The following is a 14,795-nucleotide window of genomic DNA, read 5'->3' on the forward strand; positions in this document are numbered from 1 at the left end:
AAATAAAAAATTCAACCAAAACCCCCAGAGCCCAGTTTTATGGATGTGAAATCACTGGCAGAGGAAACACTATTTCAGAAGGCAATGAAGGTGCTTGGGAAAAGGATTAAGCAATCTCTCTTCTGGCAAAGTAACAAACCCTGGCTACCAAATAAGTAAATAAATAGAGAAATAAAAGGAGTTTGTTTACAGATGATTTTCAATGAAATGACTCAGCAGGATTGAATGCACACAGAAATACTTTTCATAACATCTATGCTAAGCTACATTAAATATCAGAAGAGGAAAATCCAACCCTCTGCCTTTATGTCACTTTACTGCTGGGCAACCACCAGTTACCTCCATAACCTCAGCAACCCCTATCCTTTATAACCACGAAAAAACTGGCACCATTAATTGTCAACCTGGATTCAACAGGAGATACTGCAGGGATCTCATTCATTCTGGAAGTTGGTATGAAAATCTTCCTGAATGCTACAATATTTTTATAACTGCTATAATCAAATACATTTATCATGTCCTGTACTTAGGTTTGTTTTAATATAACAGTTACAAAGACATTTCCTTATGTCTGGCTTTTGTTTGCTGTTCCAGGTTATGGAATTCAGCAGCTTCTAAGGGTTTGCCTACTGTAATGTTACAGCATATATTAATTTAAAATGTCTCCAGTTTTTAATAGATTACCATGAACAAATCCATGTCAGGTCATGAATTTAAGAACACTAGTGAGGGTTTTTTTTCAGATAATTAATGAAAAATACATACTCTCTGCTGGTACATCAAAATTTTTACAAGACACAAATGTGCAACTATTCTATATAAGCAACACTTCAACAAGTGAAGGACTGAGACAAGCCAAGACATTTCTTAAAATGCAACATAAAAAGCCTCATAAAAGCAAATTTCACTACCACAGTCCTTCCAATAAAGCTGTGCATTAAGATCAGTTGCCCAATGAATCGTGTTTGCTAAAAACAGAAAACCAGGTAAGAGATCATGTTCAGTATCTAAGGATGAAATACTGCAACTGTTGCCAGGCTAACTGGGCAAGGAAAATTATGCATGTCTGTATATGTATTTTCCATACAGAAAGTAAATATATACACACAGTGAGACTTGCAATAAAAATTTCGAATATAAACCGAATAAGAAAGCTATTAGGGCCACAAACTCCCCATTCACTTTTTAGTTTAATGCATTATTTCCATCAAGGCAACATCCACTTAAGTGCTGACTCCCACAGTTTGCTCCTCAGCCTTCTTCTAATGCATCTTTAAAAGGATATTTAAAACATTTTGTTTTCCTTACTTAAGTTTCAGGTTTTCCCTGGCAACTCAGAATGTAATTCCAAGCTGGTTCACTGGCTCATTACCAGGTGCTACAATTGATAAGATCACACATCTCCATTACCCAGGGAACACCAAATGCTCCCCCAGCCCTTAAAACAATCACTTTCCTTTCTTGTAAAACTATCTCGAGCTCCATCTTCCATTCCAGTAGCCTTTGAATAAGGAACAAATCACCCTAATGGGAATACACCAGTACTCCCGTAGCTCCATAGTTCCTGTATGCTTTTAAGAATATCAATGCTTCTGCATGCTGTGCTGTAGCACTGAAGTAAAGACTCCCTCCTGCTTTTCCAGACTATTTCCTCCTTTCAAATATACACAGGCATTTCTGGAATATCATACTCTGAGAAACCTGGTCTAGTGGAAGGTGTCCCTGCCCACAGCAGGGGAGTTGGAACAAGATGATCTTTAAAGTCCCTTCTAGCCCAAACCATTCTATGAACTGTTTTTAAATTTTAAATTAGTTTGATGAGATTAACATTATTTTTCTTTTTTTTCTACAAAGACTGCAAAAAAACCCCACCCAGGCACGCAGGAATTCAGAGATGCTTTTTACGATTTGCAAATCTCACAGCTTAAGAAGCTACAAAGTTAATCAAGTTTAACAAAAGTTTAGGCAAGTTTATGATTTGGAAGGAAACAGCTGATGTAACCAATGTAGTCAACAACAGATTGCCAAATGACAGACTAGACTCTTCCGAGTTGTAATGCCCTCAGACACCAAGGAAAGGGCACTTCACAGCATTCCCAAATTACACCTATAGATCCACAAAAAGTGCAACAGTGGGTGCTTCCCTCCAGTCACCTCAACTGAAACCCACTGTGAAGATGCAGCAGAACACTCACACCAACGCAAAGGCTTTTTTCCCTTTCCTAATACACAAGAGCAATTATATTTCTATGTTATATATACAGTGTCTGCATCAGAGAACTAGAAGTCTCGGGTTAGAGATTATTTCTCAGCCCACCTTCGTGGTATCAGCAACCTCCTTTACTCTGTTTTCTACCACCGTGTCCCTCTTAGTGATTACCTTTCACCTAAAAGCCTGAGGGTCTGTTGGACTGAAAATCTTCACTCTTGTTAGCAAAACAGCAAGACTTAGGGAGGCAAAGGAGAAACAGCATTGAATTTTTCTCTTATGTATCCAACTATCTTGCTTATACTCAACAGAACAGCAGCAAGTTCCATGTGAACACGCCCCCTGAATCAGCAGGGCTCACCAGAAAATAAAACAACATTTAACTTGGAACTGCTTATCTCTTTAAAAAAAAGATTGCAACATTAACAGATTGCGATAGACAGGGCTAAATTCTTTCCCAGTAGAATTATTATATTTCATAATGCCACCAGCTTAGATTTTTTAACAGTTATTTTAATCAAGACAAGGTTTTTGACTGAATTGGGCTTGATTATCTTAAGCCAATGTAGACCTTTCCATGTTGGTCTGAAGGGTTGAGTTCAAGAACTGTGATCACCCGTCACTAACTTGTGTGACACACATTTAACATCACGTCAACTAATTGTTCATAAATGATTAAACAGAGCTCTTTACATGGAAGTCATTCAATAAATTTCCTCCTCCTTGGGGTGGATAATTCACAGATCTACAGCAGAGCTGCCCAACTATCCTGAACTGTCACATTTAGATTGCTGTCACCGAGTTAGTCTGTAGGGTTTACCTGGCAGGAATTCACAGCAAACACAGGGAAAAAGCTCACCAAAAAAAGTATCTAAGCCGAAGTACAACACATTATACCATTAATAGTCTTGGTGAAGTTCAGAGATGTTAGTCTTTAATGATCCATGACTACTTTCTAGTCTGCTGTTAGAGGCAGAAAGAAAACATCCCAGTATGATACCAGCACAAAGTTTTAGCACTTAACTGGGAAACAAGTACTGCCCTCCTATGCATCAAGACACCCGAAGTTGTAACCGAGTTTGAGGATGTTTATTCCACAAGACCAGAGATTTTAAGTTTCAAATTACTTAATGGGAGAGGAGGAAGCAGCCAAAAATGTCTTACTCCTATCACTACTAAAGTAAAGTAATACAGACTCTCTGAGAAGAAATATGCCAGTAGCAAAACACGAACTTTCCCTTCAATCACCCATGGAAATACCCTGAAATCTGGAGTGTGCAGATCCAGACTAAATGACTGAATTCAGTAACACTGTTTAGACTGGAGTTCAGCGTGAAGAGAAGGTAAAAACCTGTCAACACAGACTATGCAAGTACTTTATAAATCAAGCAAAGATCGTATTCTTTGATGCAGTCCTACAGACAGAGCCACAGAATTGGCTGCAATTAGGTCATCCCGCGCTATCGCTAAGAAGATTTGACGATTTTAGATTTAAGAATGCTAAAAAAAAAGCAGAAGCTCTGTTATGAACACAGACTCACTGAAATATTTCAAAGCATTTTTCAGAGAACAAAGGTTTGCTGAGATCACACCTGATACAGAGAAAGCTTAATCTGTCCCATTCAAAAGAAAACAGATCACTTAGAAAGAAGTTATAGATAACAGAACATACGCATTAAGATCACATTTTAAGACGTTATAAAATACTTTCAGAAGTTTTATCAGGTTTTGCTGCAGGTAACCTGAAGCCTTAACAGAAAAACCAAAGAGCCAACATAAAGATATCCAACTAAATGTTTCTCTCATTAATATATTACCTTTCTTTGACTGCAGATATCTCACAGCCCTTATCAAAGTAGGCCAGATCCGTCTCATTTCCCTAAGGTTAAGCCGGTGAACAGTACACAGAGTAATCATCGACTAAGGCATGGCCACCATTCAATGACAAATATAGCTCAAGCTATTTCTCATCTGTCCTATTTTTTGGGGAGCCCGAGATGTAGCTTTTTCTAGAAATCATTACAATTGACAGCCACAAAGACGCTGGTGCCTTTGTCCTCTTATGCAACTCCTGGTGTCCCCCTTCTCCCCCCAACAGGAATGAAGAGAGATTACAGGGCTGCTCTCTGTATTTCAGGGCACAGGAGGCTGGTTAGGCAATCTCCCCTGCAGTTGGGTTCTGAGAACACAGGTGACCAGGGGAAGAGAGGGATTATTTTTCATTCATTTTAGTTGCTGGAGTGGGTGGGGGGGAATCGATACCTTTTATCGTGGCCCAAGGCAGCCATCCCCAGCCCTGCTGTGGCATCATCTGGGGTTAGAACAAGAGGGGGAAAACTGATACCCCAATACTAACCAGCCTTAACAACAGATGGCAACTACTTGCTTTTGCTCATAGAAGATTTTTGTTCCCTGCTTTTAGAAGTTACTCTCTGAGAGGTACCTTCATCCTGACCCTCACAATACTCTGAAGAGACAAATCCAAATTTCATCTAATACTTTTGTTTTCCAATTTATGACACGCAGGATCTGGCATTGTTATTATCCTTTCACGGTAAACAAGTTTTACTAAAAGCAAAGCACAAAGCACACTCTGTTTTAGCTTTGTTTCCAGCTACTGTTACTCACTGTTTATTAACTATTATTCCCCCGAGAGTTGACAGGTTCTGTACTTTGTGAGACATTACCAGGGTGTGGTGTTCCAAGTTCTCCCATTCCTAAGTTATTTCTCCTCTGTGTGCTACTATAATACGTCTACGTGTGGCAAATACTAGTTTAGCTGAACAGTTCAGCAAGGTGCAGAAAGCAGGCAAGACAAAGACAGTGTTAAATGCTCCTTCGTGTGTCCTCCAAATGACGAGACAATAAAAATTCTAAATAAACTTAACGTTATTTTTTTCCAAGACAACTATTCATCAGCTCTGCCTACCAAATCCTTAGTTCAGATACATTTGCCCTGAACTTCTGAAGTAACAGCCTGTCTGTGCTCCAAGATTACGGTGACGCAATACTTCACTGCCAGCTTCTCTTCCAAAAAAGAAAGTACACTGAAATGAAAGCAAGCACGAGGAAAGTTATGCTTACGACCAGCAACACTCAACCTTTTAGTTGTTTTCCATCTAAGGAAGACTTGATTCTTTGGCTACTAACAGAATTTGGAGCTTAATCCCTGTATACTCACACCCACAACTCCAATATACAGATACCTCCTAGATTATAATACGGTAAATATTAATGTCTCGGGGTGCAAGTTAAGATTATCACGTGAGTGAGTTTCCCATGTCCATCTAACTATTGTTAAGCCTCAATTTCAAGTCCAACCCTCTCATTGTAATAAATGCATGCTCTGTGGCTACTTATTGTCTCTGGTTTGGGGGGTGGATAATAGGGGTGGCAACTTCCGAGACATCAAGTAAAAAGATGTTATTCTTCCACTGCAAACGCTGCCTACGCTCAGACACTTGAAAAACTACTTCTTCCAAAAGGTGAGTGAAAAGCAGAATCACCCTCGCAGTGGCTTCAAACATACAAAGATCACAAACAAAGCCGTCAGATCCTCACATCAGTGCAAGTACAAACCAAACAGCTCAAGCGCTCTTTCATTTCAAATCATTCTCAAAGGCAGAAGGGGTGTGTGTGGGGGGAAAACCAACCCCAAAGCATCCCAGCTGTCAGGTGAAGCAGCTCCTGCGGAGGGGCAGCTCCGCACTGCAAGCGCATGACCAGAATATTTTATTTCCTAGCTTTGCTTTCTGCTTTGATAAGGAAAAACCTACAGAACCACAGGTGGTAAAACGTTACATTAAGAGGGGGGAAATAAATATACATATATTTATACATCAAATGAATAAACACTTGTATATATATAAAAGCCGCATACCTTTCGCCCAGCACATCGGGAAGGGGCTGCAGCCGCTCTTCTCCATGCAGCCCGCACCTGCCCGCCTCGGGGGCTGCTGCCCGGCCACCTCCAGCAGCCACATACACGGACCGTGCCCGATATCCCGGCCAGCCCCGGCACACAATGTCCCGATTCACCGCTCCCGGAGCCGCCTGGACGTGCTGGATCCCCCGGCGGGGAGGGAGCCCCAGGAGAGGAGGAGGGAGCCCCAGCCCTGCGGCCTCACCCGGCTGCGGGGGGAGCGCGGTCCCGCAGCCCGCCCGGGGCACCGCCGCGCTCCGGAGCGGGGATGCTGCCCCGCTGCCTCATCCTCCCCCGCCCCGCAGCATCCCCCTCCTCCTCCGCCTCCTCTTCCTCCTCCCCGGGTGCGGTGCCGAGGCGGAGTGAGCCCTGCGGAGGAGGGCGGGCAGGGGCGGGAGGCGATTACCCAGCGCCTATTAATATGCTAATCCCCGTCTGCTGCCCGCGCCCGGCAGCCTCCGGTTCACCCGCTGCGGAAAGGCAGGGCTGGAAATCCCGCCTGATCCGGCGGCACACCGGCCACCCCCGAACAGCCCCTTACTCCCCAAAACCCGCGTTCTGCCATCGCTTTTATACGGTTTTGATCTCCGCTTACTGACACAACTCCAGACACCGTGAAAGCACAGGAGAACTTCCCTATAACCGCACGGGAACTTCCCTAAACTTCAGCAGGAATTGGGGTCACACCCTCCATCACCACCTGCCCCACTCCACAGGAGTCATTGACGGAAGAACGCTGGTGGTGATGCTTTGCCTTAAACAGCGAATATCACAGCCCACGCCCAGTGGTTACTCGGTGCCACATCCAGCCCCGCTCTAAACCCAGGGTTTCTTTATCTCATCAGAAGGCAAAGGTCACCTCAAACATACACCCCAGATGGTGCACGGCCTTTGTTTCTTCTTAACTTTGCAGTACCTAACATCAAAAACTGCTTACAACCGTTTTTCTTTTAAAATCGTGAGTGTAAACGTTGAAAAAGCCTGTGTTTATAAACACACATCCAGGCAGAATGTGTATACGGAATTTAAAAAAAAAAAATCTCTTTTACATCCAGCAAATATTTCAAAAAACTTATAAATAACTTGAATTAGCTAAAATACATATTAATAATAATTCAACAGGAACAAGACTCACACAGATCATTAAAGCTCTTTATATATTCCACTGTAATCTCTTCTCACTCCCAGCCCTCAGCAGTAAGGCGTAAGGCTTATCCAAGACTAGCACCAAAAGGGAATTAATCTAAAACCAGCAGCCTTCAACTTAACCTATCTGCCTACTTGTAGCAGCACGCACTCGTCTACAGCATATGTTTAATTACCATTCTTTGCTGCCATCTCATTTCTCAATACACTGGCTATGCAGAATTAGTGGTGTACGTCAAAATTTTTGATTAAAAAAAAACCAAAAACAACAAAGCAGCAACTGCATTTAAGTATTGTTTTCTTCTCTATTTAGAGGAGAAAAAATATTCACTGAGAAAAAAAAGAGCGAGAGAGAGATTAGGCCACAACCAGGCCCATCAGATGTTCTGCATCACTGCTCAGGCACAAAGCTCTTTCTGGGGCTGGAGAAAGCCAAAGGGAACTGAAGACATGCCTGGGTGCCTTCCTCCCCCCACCATAAAGTTTTCAAAGCCCTTCAGTGCTACACAGACAGACAAACACTTTCAGGGACAAGGTCGATTGTATTTACCTTCAGTAATAAAGCAAAACATGCTATAATAATATTTAAAATACCAGTTATTGTATTTGTGTGGGTACAGAAGAGGCACAGACAGGGGCTCGGTGCCCTTCTGGTTCTGCAGCTCACAGGGCAGGAAAGCTGCTTTTACACATCCAGCTCTGCCATGGGCTTTCCTTGGTGACCTTGAGCAAGTCAGACTTGTTTCCTCAGAAAAAGGAAAGCCACAGATACTTCTTCAGTTTTCCTTAAGTTGGTTTGATCTGTGCTCTAGGGTGTAAAATATATTAAAAAAATGTGTTTCTTCCATAAAAACAAAGTGTTTTGTAGATAAGCTGCTACAAAAATCCAGAAGTAAAAAGGGGAAAGTCTAAATTAAAATTTTATTCATGAAAACAAAACCCTTTAAATATCAACTGGTAAGTGCATTACCAAGGAGAGTTTAATAAACAGAATGTGTGGACTCACATTTTTCTTTACACTTTTAACAGATGAGGCTAATACAGATTATCAATCCAAGTGTCAAGAGAAACTGCCTGCTCATATAATACCAGTATTAGCATCATTCTCCTCAAGGACATACTTTCTTCTTGCTGTATTAGGCTACAAAATGAAGGTGAAAACACAGTACTTCATAGTATGAGAGATTTTTTTATTCAATTTTAGAGGCTATCCAGCATTTTACACTCTATTTATTTTTTCACATAAGCCAGGTGCTTCCTTGATGCTAAGATTTAAAAAAAATATTTAATTTCTTAATTAAGAACTGTTTCTGTTAGAGGTACCCTGTAGACATATGCTCATTCTCTTCTTTCAAATAACATAATTTTTCTGCAAAAAAAAAAAAAGGCCAAAAGCATAAAATCTGTGTTCTGAAGATAATCAGAAACCCCAAAATTCCAAGTTGCAGGAAGGAAGGGGGGCAGGGCTGGAGCAGGAGACAAGGCACAAAGTAAAAAAAAAAAAACTTGAAAAGTTAAATATGTCTCCAGTACACTTAATATCAAGTATTTACAACATTTCATAAATACGGCTCATCAAGTAGGTATCTGAGTAGCATTTATGTAAAATAATCTGTTTTAAGTCATGCCCATCAGATTATACCATTTACTGAGGTAAGAAACATCTGTCAGAAATTAGGACTGTGAAAGGGGAACGTTAAGTTTTTGTTGTGCAAGATCCATATTGCTGACACACATTGATAGTATCTGCACAGTAGTCACTGAGTAAGCAATGGTGTTAACACCTATCAAAGATAATTCCAAAATAATATTTATTTAAAAAAAATAATGCATCTATTTCCACTAAGAACACACAGAACCACTGGCTATTTTCCCAAAACACACACTGTAACCAGAGAAAAAAGCTCAGATGACCCCAGTAAGAACAGACAGGCCAAGGTCTTCAGTGAAGAAATGGCATTTTGCCTCAAGGAAATTCAAGTTAAGACTTTTCTGCTGTGACTACGATTTTGGTTGCTCAATTTCAGCCTGGTTTTAAAGACTACTGAAATCAGCATCAGGTTTTGGAAAGTGTGTGTGGGGGGGAAGTCAGAAGCTTTTTTTGAATTGTATCAAGGCATTTAGTTTTTGTTTTAATTCTGTCTGCAGCACTGATCCTGTCTCATAGTGAAGTCACCTGCAAAAATCACAAAGCTTTGGGGAACAAAAGGTTAAACAACAGTTTTGTACAACTGGGAGGCACATAAAAGGTTGTCTAATTTTTTCCACGCAAGCTTATCCAAACAAAAATAAAAGATCTAAACCGCCTGTCAGACAAACTGGCAAAGCCTGGCTTTCTCTAGGGTTGTGCCCAGAGCTTGAGCTCCTGGGGGGTGTCCTAGAGACCTCATCAGCACAGAGCCAACCAGCGTTTCTCCCTCAGTGAACAGCATCATTAGGATCTCTCTGCTATTCAACTGATTATTTTCACATCAGCTCATATCACTATTCATCAAATTTCCATCGAACTGGCAGGCGAGTTGGAGAAGGGGACCAGGACAGAGCCAAACACAGAACACTTGTCCGAGTTCCATTGCCCTGAAAAACCAAACTGAATTCAGTATTTGGAAAGTGTGAAGAAAGCAGTCAGAGCTGTACCAGAGTAATGTTGGACAGCAGAACAGAGATCTGCTTTCAGTTTCTCTCCTGCAACACCTCAGCCACCAGATGAACACACCAGCAACAGAGCTCCTCCAAGAGAGAGGAGAGCAGCCCAATCACTTGTTCTAACAAACCCCAAGAGCTCCAGCCTAGAGCACAGCAACTGCATCAGCATGAGGGCTGGAGCACCTCTCCTGTGAGGAAAGGCTGAGAGAGCTGGGGTTGTTCAGGCTGGAGAAGATAAGGCTCCAGGGAGACTTCAGACTTTCCAGTACCTAAAGCGGCTACAAGAGAGCTGGAGAGGGACATTCCACAAGGGCATGGCATGATAGGACAAGGGGGAATGGTTCTGGAATGAAATAGAGTACGTTTAGATTAGATATTAGGAAGAAATTCTTCCCTGTGAGGGTAGTGAGGCCCTGGCACAGGTTGCCCAGAGAAGCTGTGGCTGCTCCAACCCTGGAAGTGTCCAAGGCCAGGCTGGATGGGACTCTGAACAACATGGCCTAGTGGACGGTGTCACTGCCCCTGGCAATGCGGTTGGAACGAGATGATCTTGAAGGTGCCTTCCAACCCAAACCATTCTATGATTATTATTATTTTGGACTCCATAATTCACAGACTTAGTCACTTCACAGCTACTGTTTATCCCTCGAATAGTTACTAGAAGGTGAAGAACAAATGCATTGTTTTGAAGGAGATCTGCATATTCATGTAGGAAACAGAAAAAATTCATTACATTCATCTTGCTAATAAAGAAAGTTTCCAAACCAAAGATGCCCTCAGGACAAGTGGAATATTTTTTTTTTTTGGTAAAGCCACAAATGCTTTTTACTGAGACAACTGCAGAACAGCCTGTAAAGGTGAGAGTGCCTGATGAGTGTGCTGAAAATTAAAACATGTTTATTGATCGTGTGACAATCTTCTGCATCCTAATTAATCTGCTTTTCCATGTTAGTATCCAGAATTTTGCAAACACCCTCTCCAGGCACTGAAACTGCACTGTAATCTTTGTTCCTCTTCATTTTCTCAAGTTTGTTTTTTATGTGTTTTTTTGTTAATTACTATTGTTATTTTGTGAGTTTGTGCATAATATTTAAGAGTGGAAAAGATGATCTGCCCAGAGTTTCCCTTTAGCAAGAATCAAACATCATCTTTGTTCACAGGAACTGCTGAAAAATGGTTCATCACCATTATATCAAATCTCAAATTATGGTTCCTGAAGTCTGCCCTACTCTGAGCTCAGGTTTGCTAAGGCTGTCTTGTAAATCTACCTTTGATTACCTGGTCTCTAAATTTATCATCCTTGACCACTACCAAGCTCTTGCCCTTTCACCCCCATCTTCTCTAGAACACTTTTCTCCTGAAGGAGAACAAGAGTGATGGGTTTCATGTCCTCCAAGGGTCTCTGAACACCCAAGAAGCTCAGTCATCATTCTGCTGCCACCAGAGATGGTCCTTCTTATTTAAGTATGAGCATTTCAACAGACAAAACTGAAAGAAAAATGACACACTACTTTGAGTGTCAAAATCCAAGTCCAGTCCTTCAACAGAAATAATTCAGCACAGCTGAGAAGCAGCATCACTTCCATGAGTTCATTTGACTGTTTGCAATACAGACAAACTCTAATTCCACACTCTAGACTAGATTAGGACATTTTTCTCTTGAAGTCTGAAAAAGCAGAGATGACTTACGTAAGCCCATTCTAGAATATAAACTGCTGAGGAGCTCTGCATAGGACATTCTTCTGTCAAAAAATTCAGTCCAATACTGAATTTACTGTTATCTTCCTCCAACTGGTGAATTGTATAGTAGGATACATCTTGGGTATAGCCAAAAAGTGCAGAGTTTTAAAGCGACACTTCATCACCTTCTGGACCACAGTCACCTCTTCAGCCGTAGTATCCTCTGAGCTACATTTTAAAAAAGTAGTGGTCAGAATTCACTGGTTTCCTTTCCAAATCTCAACCTACTGGTAGTAGTGAGGTGGGGAACAAAACAGAGCAGGATGTTGGGAGAGAGCAGGAGGAATGCAGTGTTAATGAAGTTTCCCATACCTCCCCTTCCCGAGGGATCTCCTGATGCTGTGCAGCAGAGCAGACAGCAACGCAGCCTCCCAGCCCCTGCTGTTGAGACAACAGATGTTAGAAGGACCACTAAATTAACTTTATTTTTATTATTTCATAAATAAAGACTAGCCATTTTTTAAACCCATATGGGTTGTATTAGTTTTCAGGCATGAAAGTTGTAGCAGATTTCCTTGTGGGTGGACTCACCCGCTCATATTCTCCCACTTCCTTCCATTTATTTTTTGAAGGCTTTACTGGAGAGAAGGATAAAGTCAACACCATGAAAGCTTAGAGTGGTTTAAAATTGCTCCTTCCTTAGGGCACTGATTCCAGTCTTCTGTCTCTTCATGTTCTAGGCTATTTACAGAAAAACCCAACCAACAAAACCACTGCTATCCTCAAGTCATCTTTGAGAAGTTACTTCACAATTCCAGTGCTTAAAATTAAAATCTGCTTCATGGAGACCTGGAAAGAAGAGGTGAAAAGAGGAAGAAAAGTGATCTCTACACATGCTATTCCTCATCTTACTGCAAAATAAAATCTGATACTTTTGCTCTGCCACAGGTTCACTGTGTGCACCAGTTTGCACTGCTTCTCTTCAGCCTTTTCCAACGTGGAAGATCAGGGATGACTGGAGAATGAGTGAGACAAAGCAATCCAAATGGTCACCAGAACCTTTCTTGACCTTATAAAACTTCCTTTATTTATGGGGAAAACCTTCCATTTATGAGGTGAACACAGCAGAAGGTATCTGAAGGGGGAGGACCTCAACCCTTTGATGCTGTTTAACGAAAATGCATTCTGAGGGGATTACTTTTGTTCAGTGGAAGGGATCCATGAGTGGATCAGTTGACTTTTCTTAAAATCCATCTTTATTAATTCAAGGCTAACCTAGAAATAATTAGTCACATCTGCTAAAAGGGATATAGGAAAATGAAGTTGCTTATGGGTCACAGCAAGTCTCTTTAGTGTCTGTTCACATCTGGGCTGCTTTCTTGCTCATCCAATACCAGTTACAGGAAAGAAATTGAGAAAACTGCAGCCACAGAGGGTACAACTAATTTATCAGAAATGGTACAGTCTGGACACGTCTCTCTTGTCCTGCTTCTCCTCCATATGCTAAATACAAAGTTAGAGCAACAGTTTACCAAAAAACTTATAGTTGCCAACATCTTTTTAGCATAAAGTTGTAGCTGATTAACATGAGTTGTATCTGATTCCCGGTGTTACCTAAACCACAAATAAAACATTAGAAACTCCTCAGACTTTCAAATCATTAAATGCAATTACAAACTGAATAAAAAAATAATCCATGAGCTCATAGTAATGCAACATTATTCCATTTATACATATATATAAACACACTGGTGGAACAGTTCACGTTGTACTTCTTAGTGAAGGATGAGCATAGCATAAATCCCCTATGTGTAAACAAACTCTTATAGGCTCAAGCAAATAGCTATTTAAGTTTAAAGTTCCAGTGTTGCAGAACAAATCTACAAGCCAGTGCTGATACCCTCCAAGTCTAAGAAAACAGAAAATTAAAAATTAATTATTAATTTTTACAAAACATCTTTTTAAAGTTTCACAGTACAAACATTAAGATTGCTCTAATAACCAAGCAAATTCTGTGCCTGAGCTATCAAGCAAAGACCAGTGTATTTTAGAAAAATAAGAAAATACTGTAAAACAGACACAAATCCCCCCTTCCCTCTCCAGTTAGCATAATTTGGATTGAAAAATTCCAAAAAACAGTTTGATGTTTTGTTTAGGAGAACGACCAGCAGAGGCCAGGTATCGCTGAGCCTCCAAAACACAGAAAATTCAATTCTTATTCACTTTATTCAACCTCTTTCCCTATTTTTGTACCAAGAAAGGACATTACATTTACAAGGGCTTTAACCTGTATCACTGCTTTATGAGAACAGCAATAAACTTTCAAGGAGCAGCTTCTCAGGCAGTCATTTTATGCTGTTACAGGGAATGAAAGGTCATCTTCAGCTAACACAAAACCTTTTATTCCATGCAAAATCCATAGCCTCATTTGCTCCTCCAATTACACAAGGCAGCACAGTTCTGCTGAACAAGTTCTGTTTACCTATGAAAATGCCTGCAGAGAGGTATCAAAGAGCTCAGAGAACACAAGAACATGTTGCTTAGTTTAAAAAAAAGGCTTCCAGGAGCTCACCACCAAATACAGCTCAAGCTTGTTTAGGTAACCAGCTGTGAAACAAGATGGAACAGCACTCGGTGTGTCAAAGGCAGCTCATGCCACCTTTTATAAGGCATAAATTGATGAGCAGACCAATACAACAACATCTCTGTAGCTCCAAACTCATCTGAGCTTTAAGTGTGCTAAACTTCACCCGTTGACTTGAGGACAAACTTCAGCACAAAAGGCAGTGCTTTGATGAAGCTGGAAAGACATGCAAGAATTCTGTTATGAAAATTAAACTAGGCAAGACCAAGATGTACAAGACCAACTGATACAGCTGGGAAAGAGCTGTTTGGGCACAGATCTAAGGGATGTTAAATAAGTATCCTATGTCTTCAAACAGTAAACAAAACATCAAAAAGCCACTTTCTGATGGCAGCCTGAATGACCTACATTACCAAAGATCACAAGAACAACACTGTCAGCATGTAACAGCATCTGACAGGGCCAGGAGCTCATCTCCTGTGCAGTGCTGAGCTGTAGAGCACAGCTTCCAAAAAACCTCTGGTACTGCTCTCCCCAATCCCATTTGATGCATTTCAGCCAAGACTCTAGTACTAAAGCTTTTAAGTGAACATGAGACTGGGATAAAA

At 41.1% G+C, this 14,795-nt stretch overlaps 1 protein-coding gene across 14 annotated transcripts in view; it reads right to left on the reverse strand.

Annotated features, from left to right (window-relative positions):
• Positions 1-14,795, reverse strand: part of PTK2 (protein tyrosine kinase 2) — a 190,770-nt gene that overhangs the window by 126,185 nt on the left and 49,790 nt on the right. For 3 of the 14 annotated variants that reach the window (XM_051802045.1, XM_051802044.1, XM_051802043.1), the window contains exon 1: positions 6,090-6,995. The exons of 1 other annotated variant lie outside the window; for it this stretch is intronic. In XM_051802045.1, the coding sequence (XP_051658005.1) occupies positions 6,090-6,192 (103 nt within the window). In that variant the 5' untranslated portion in view covers positions 6,193-6,995. Of the gene's footprint in view, positions 1-4,026; positions 4,684-6,089; positions 6,996-14,795 lie in introns of those variants that run through there. 10 more of the 14 variants (XM_051802047.1, XM_051802046.1, XM_051802052.1 and 7 more) reach the window with 8 other exon arrangements.

The sequence above is a fragment of the Manacus candei genome, unplaced genomic scaffold (assembly GCF_025592945.1).
Source record: "Manacus candei isolate 608988 ecotype Guabito, Panama unplaced genomic scaffold, ASM2559294v1 h1tg000054l, whole genome shotgun sequence".
Classification (NCBI taxonomy): Eukaryota; Metazoa; Chordata; class Aves; order Passeriformes; family Pipridae; genus Manacus; species Manacus candei.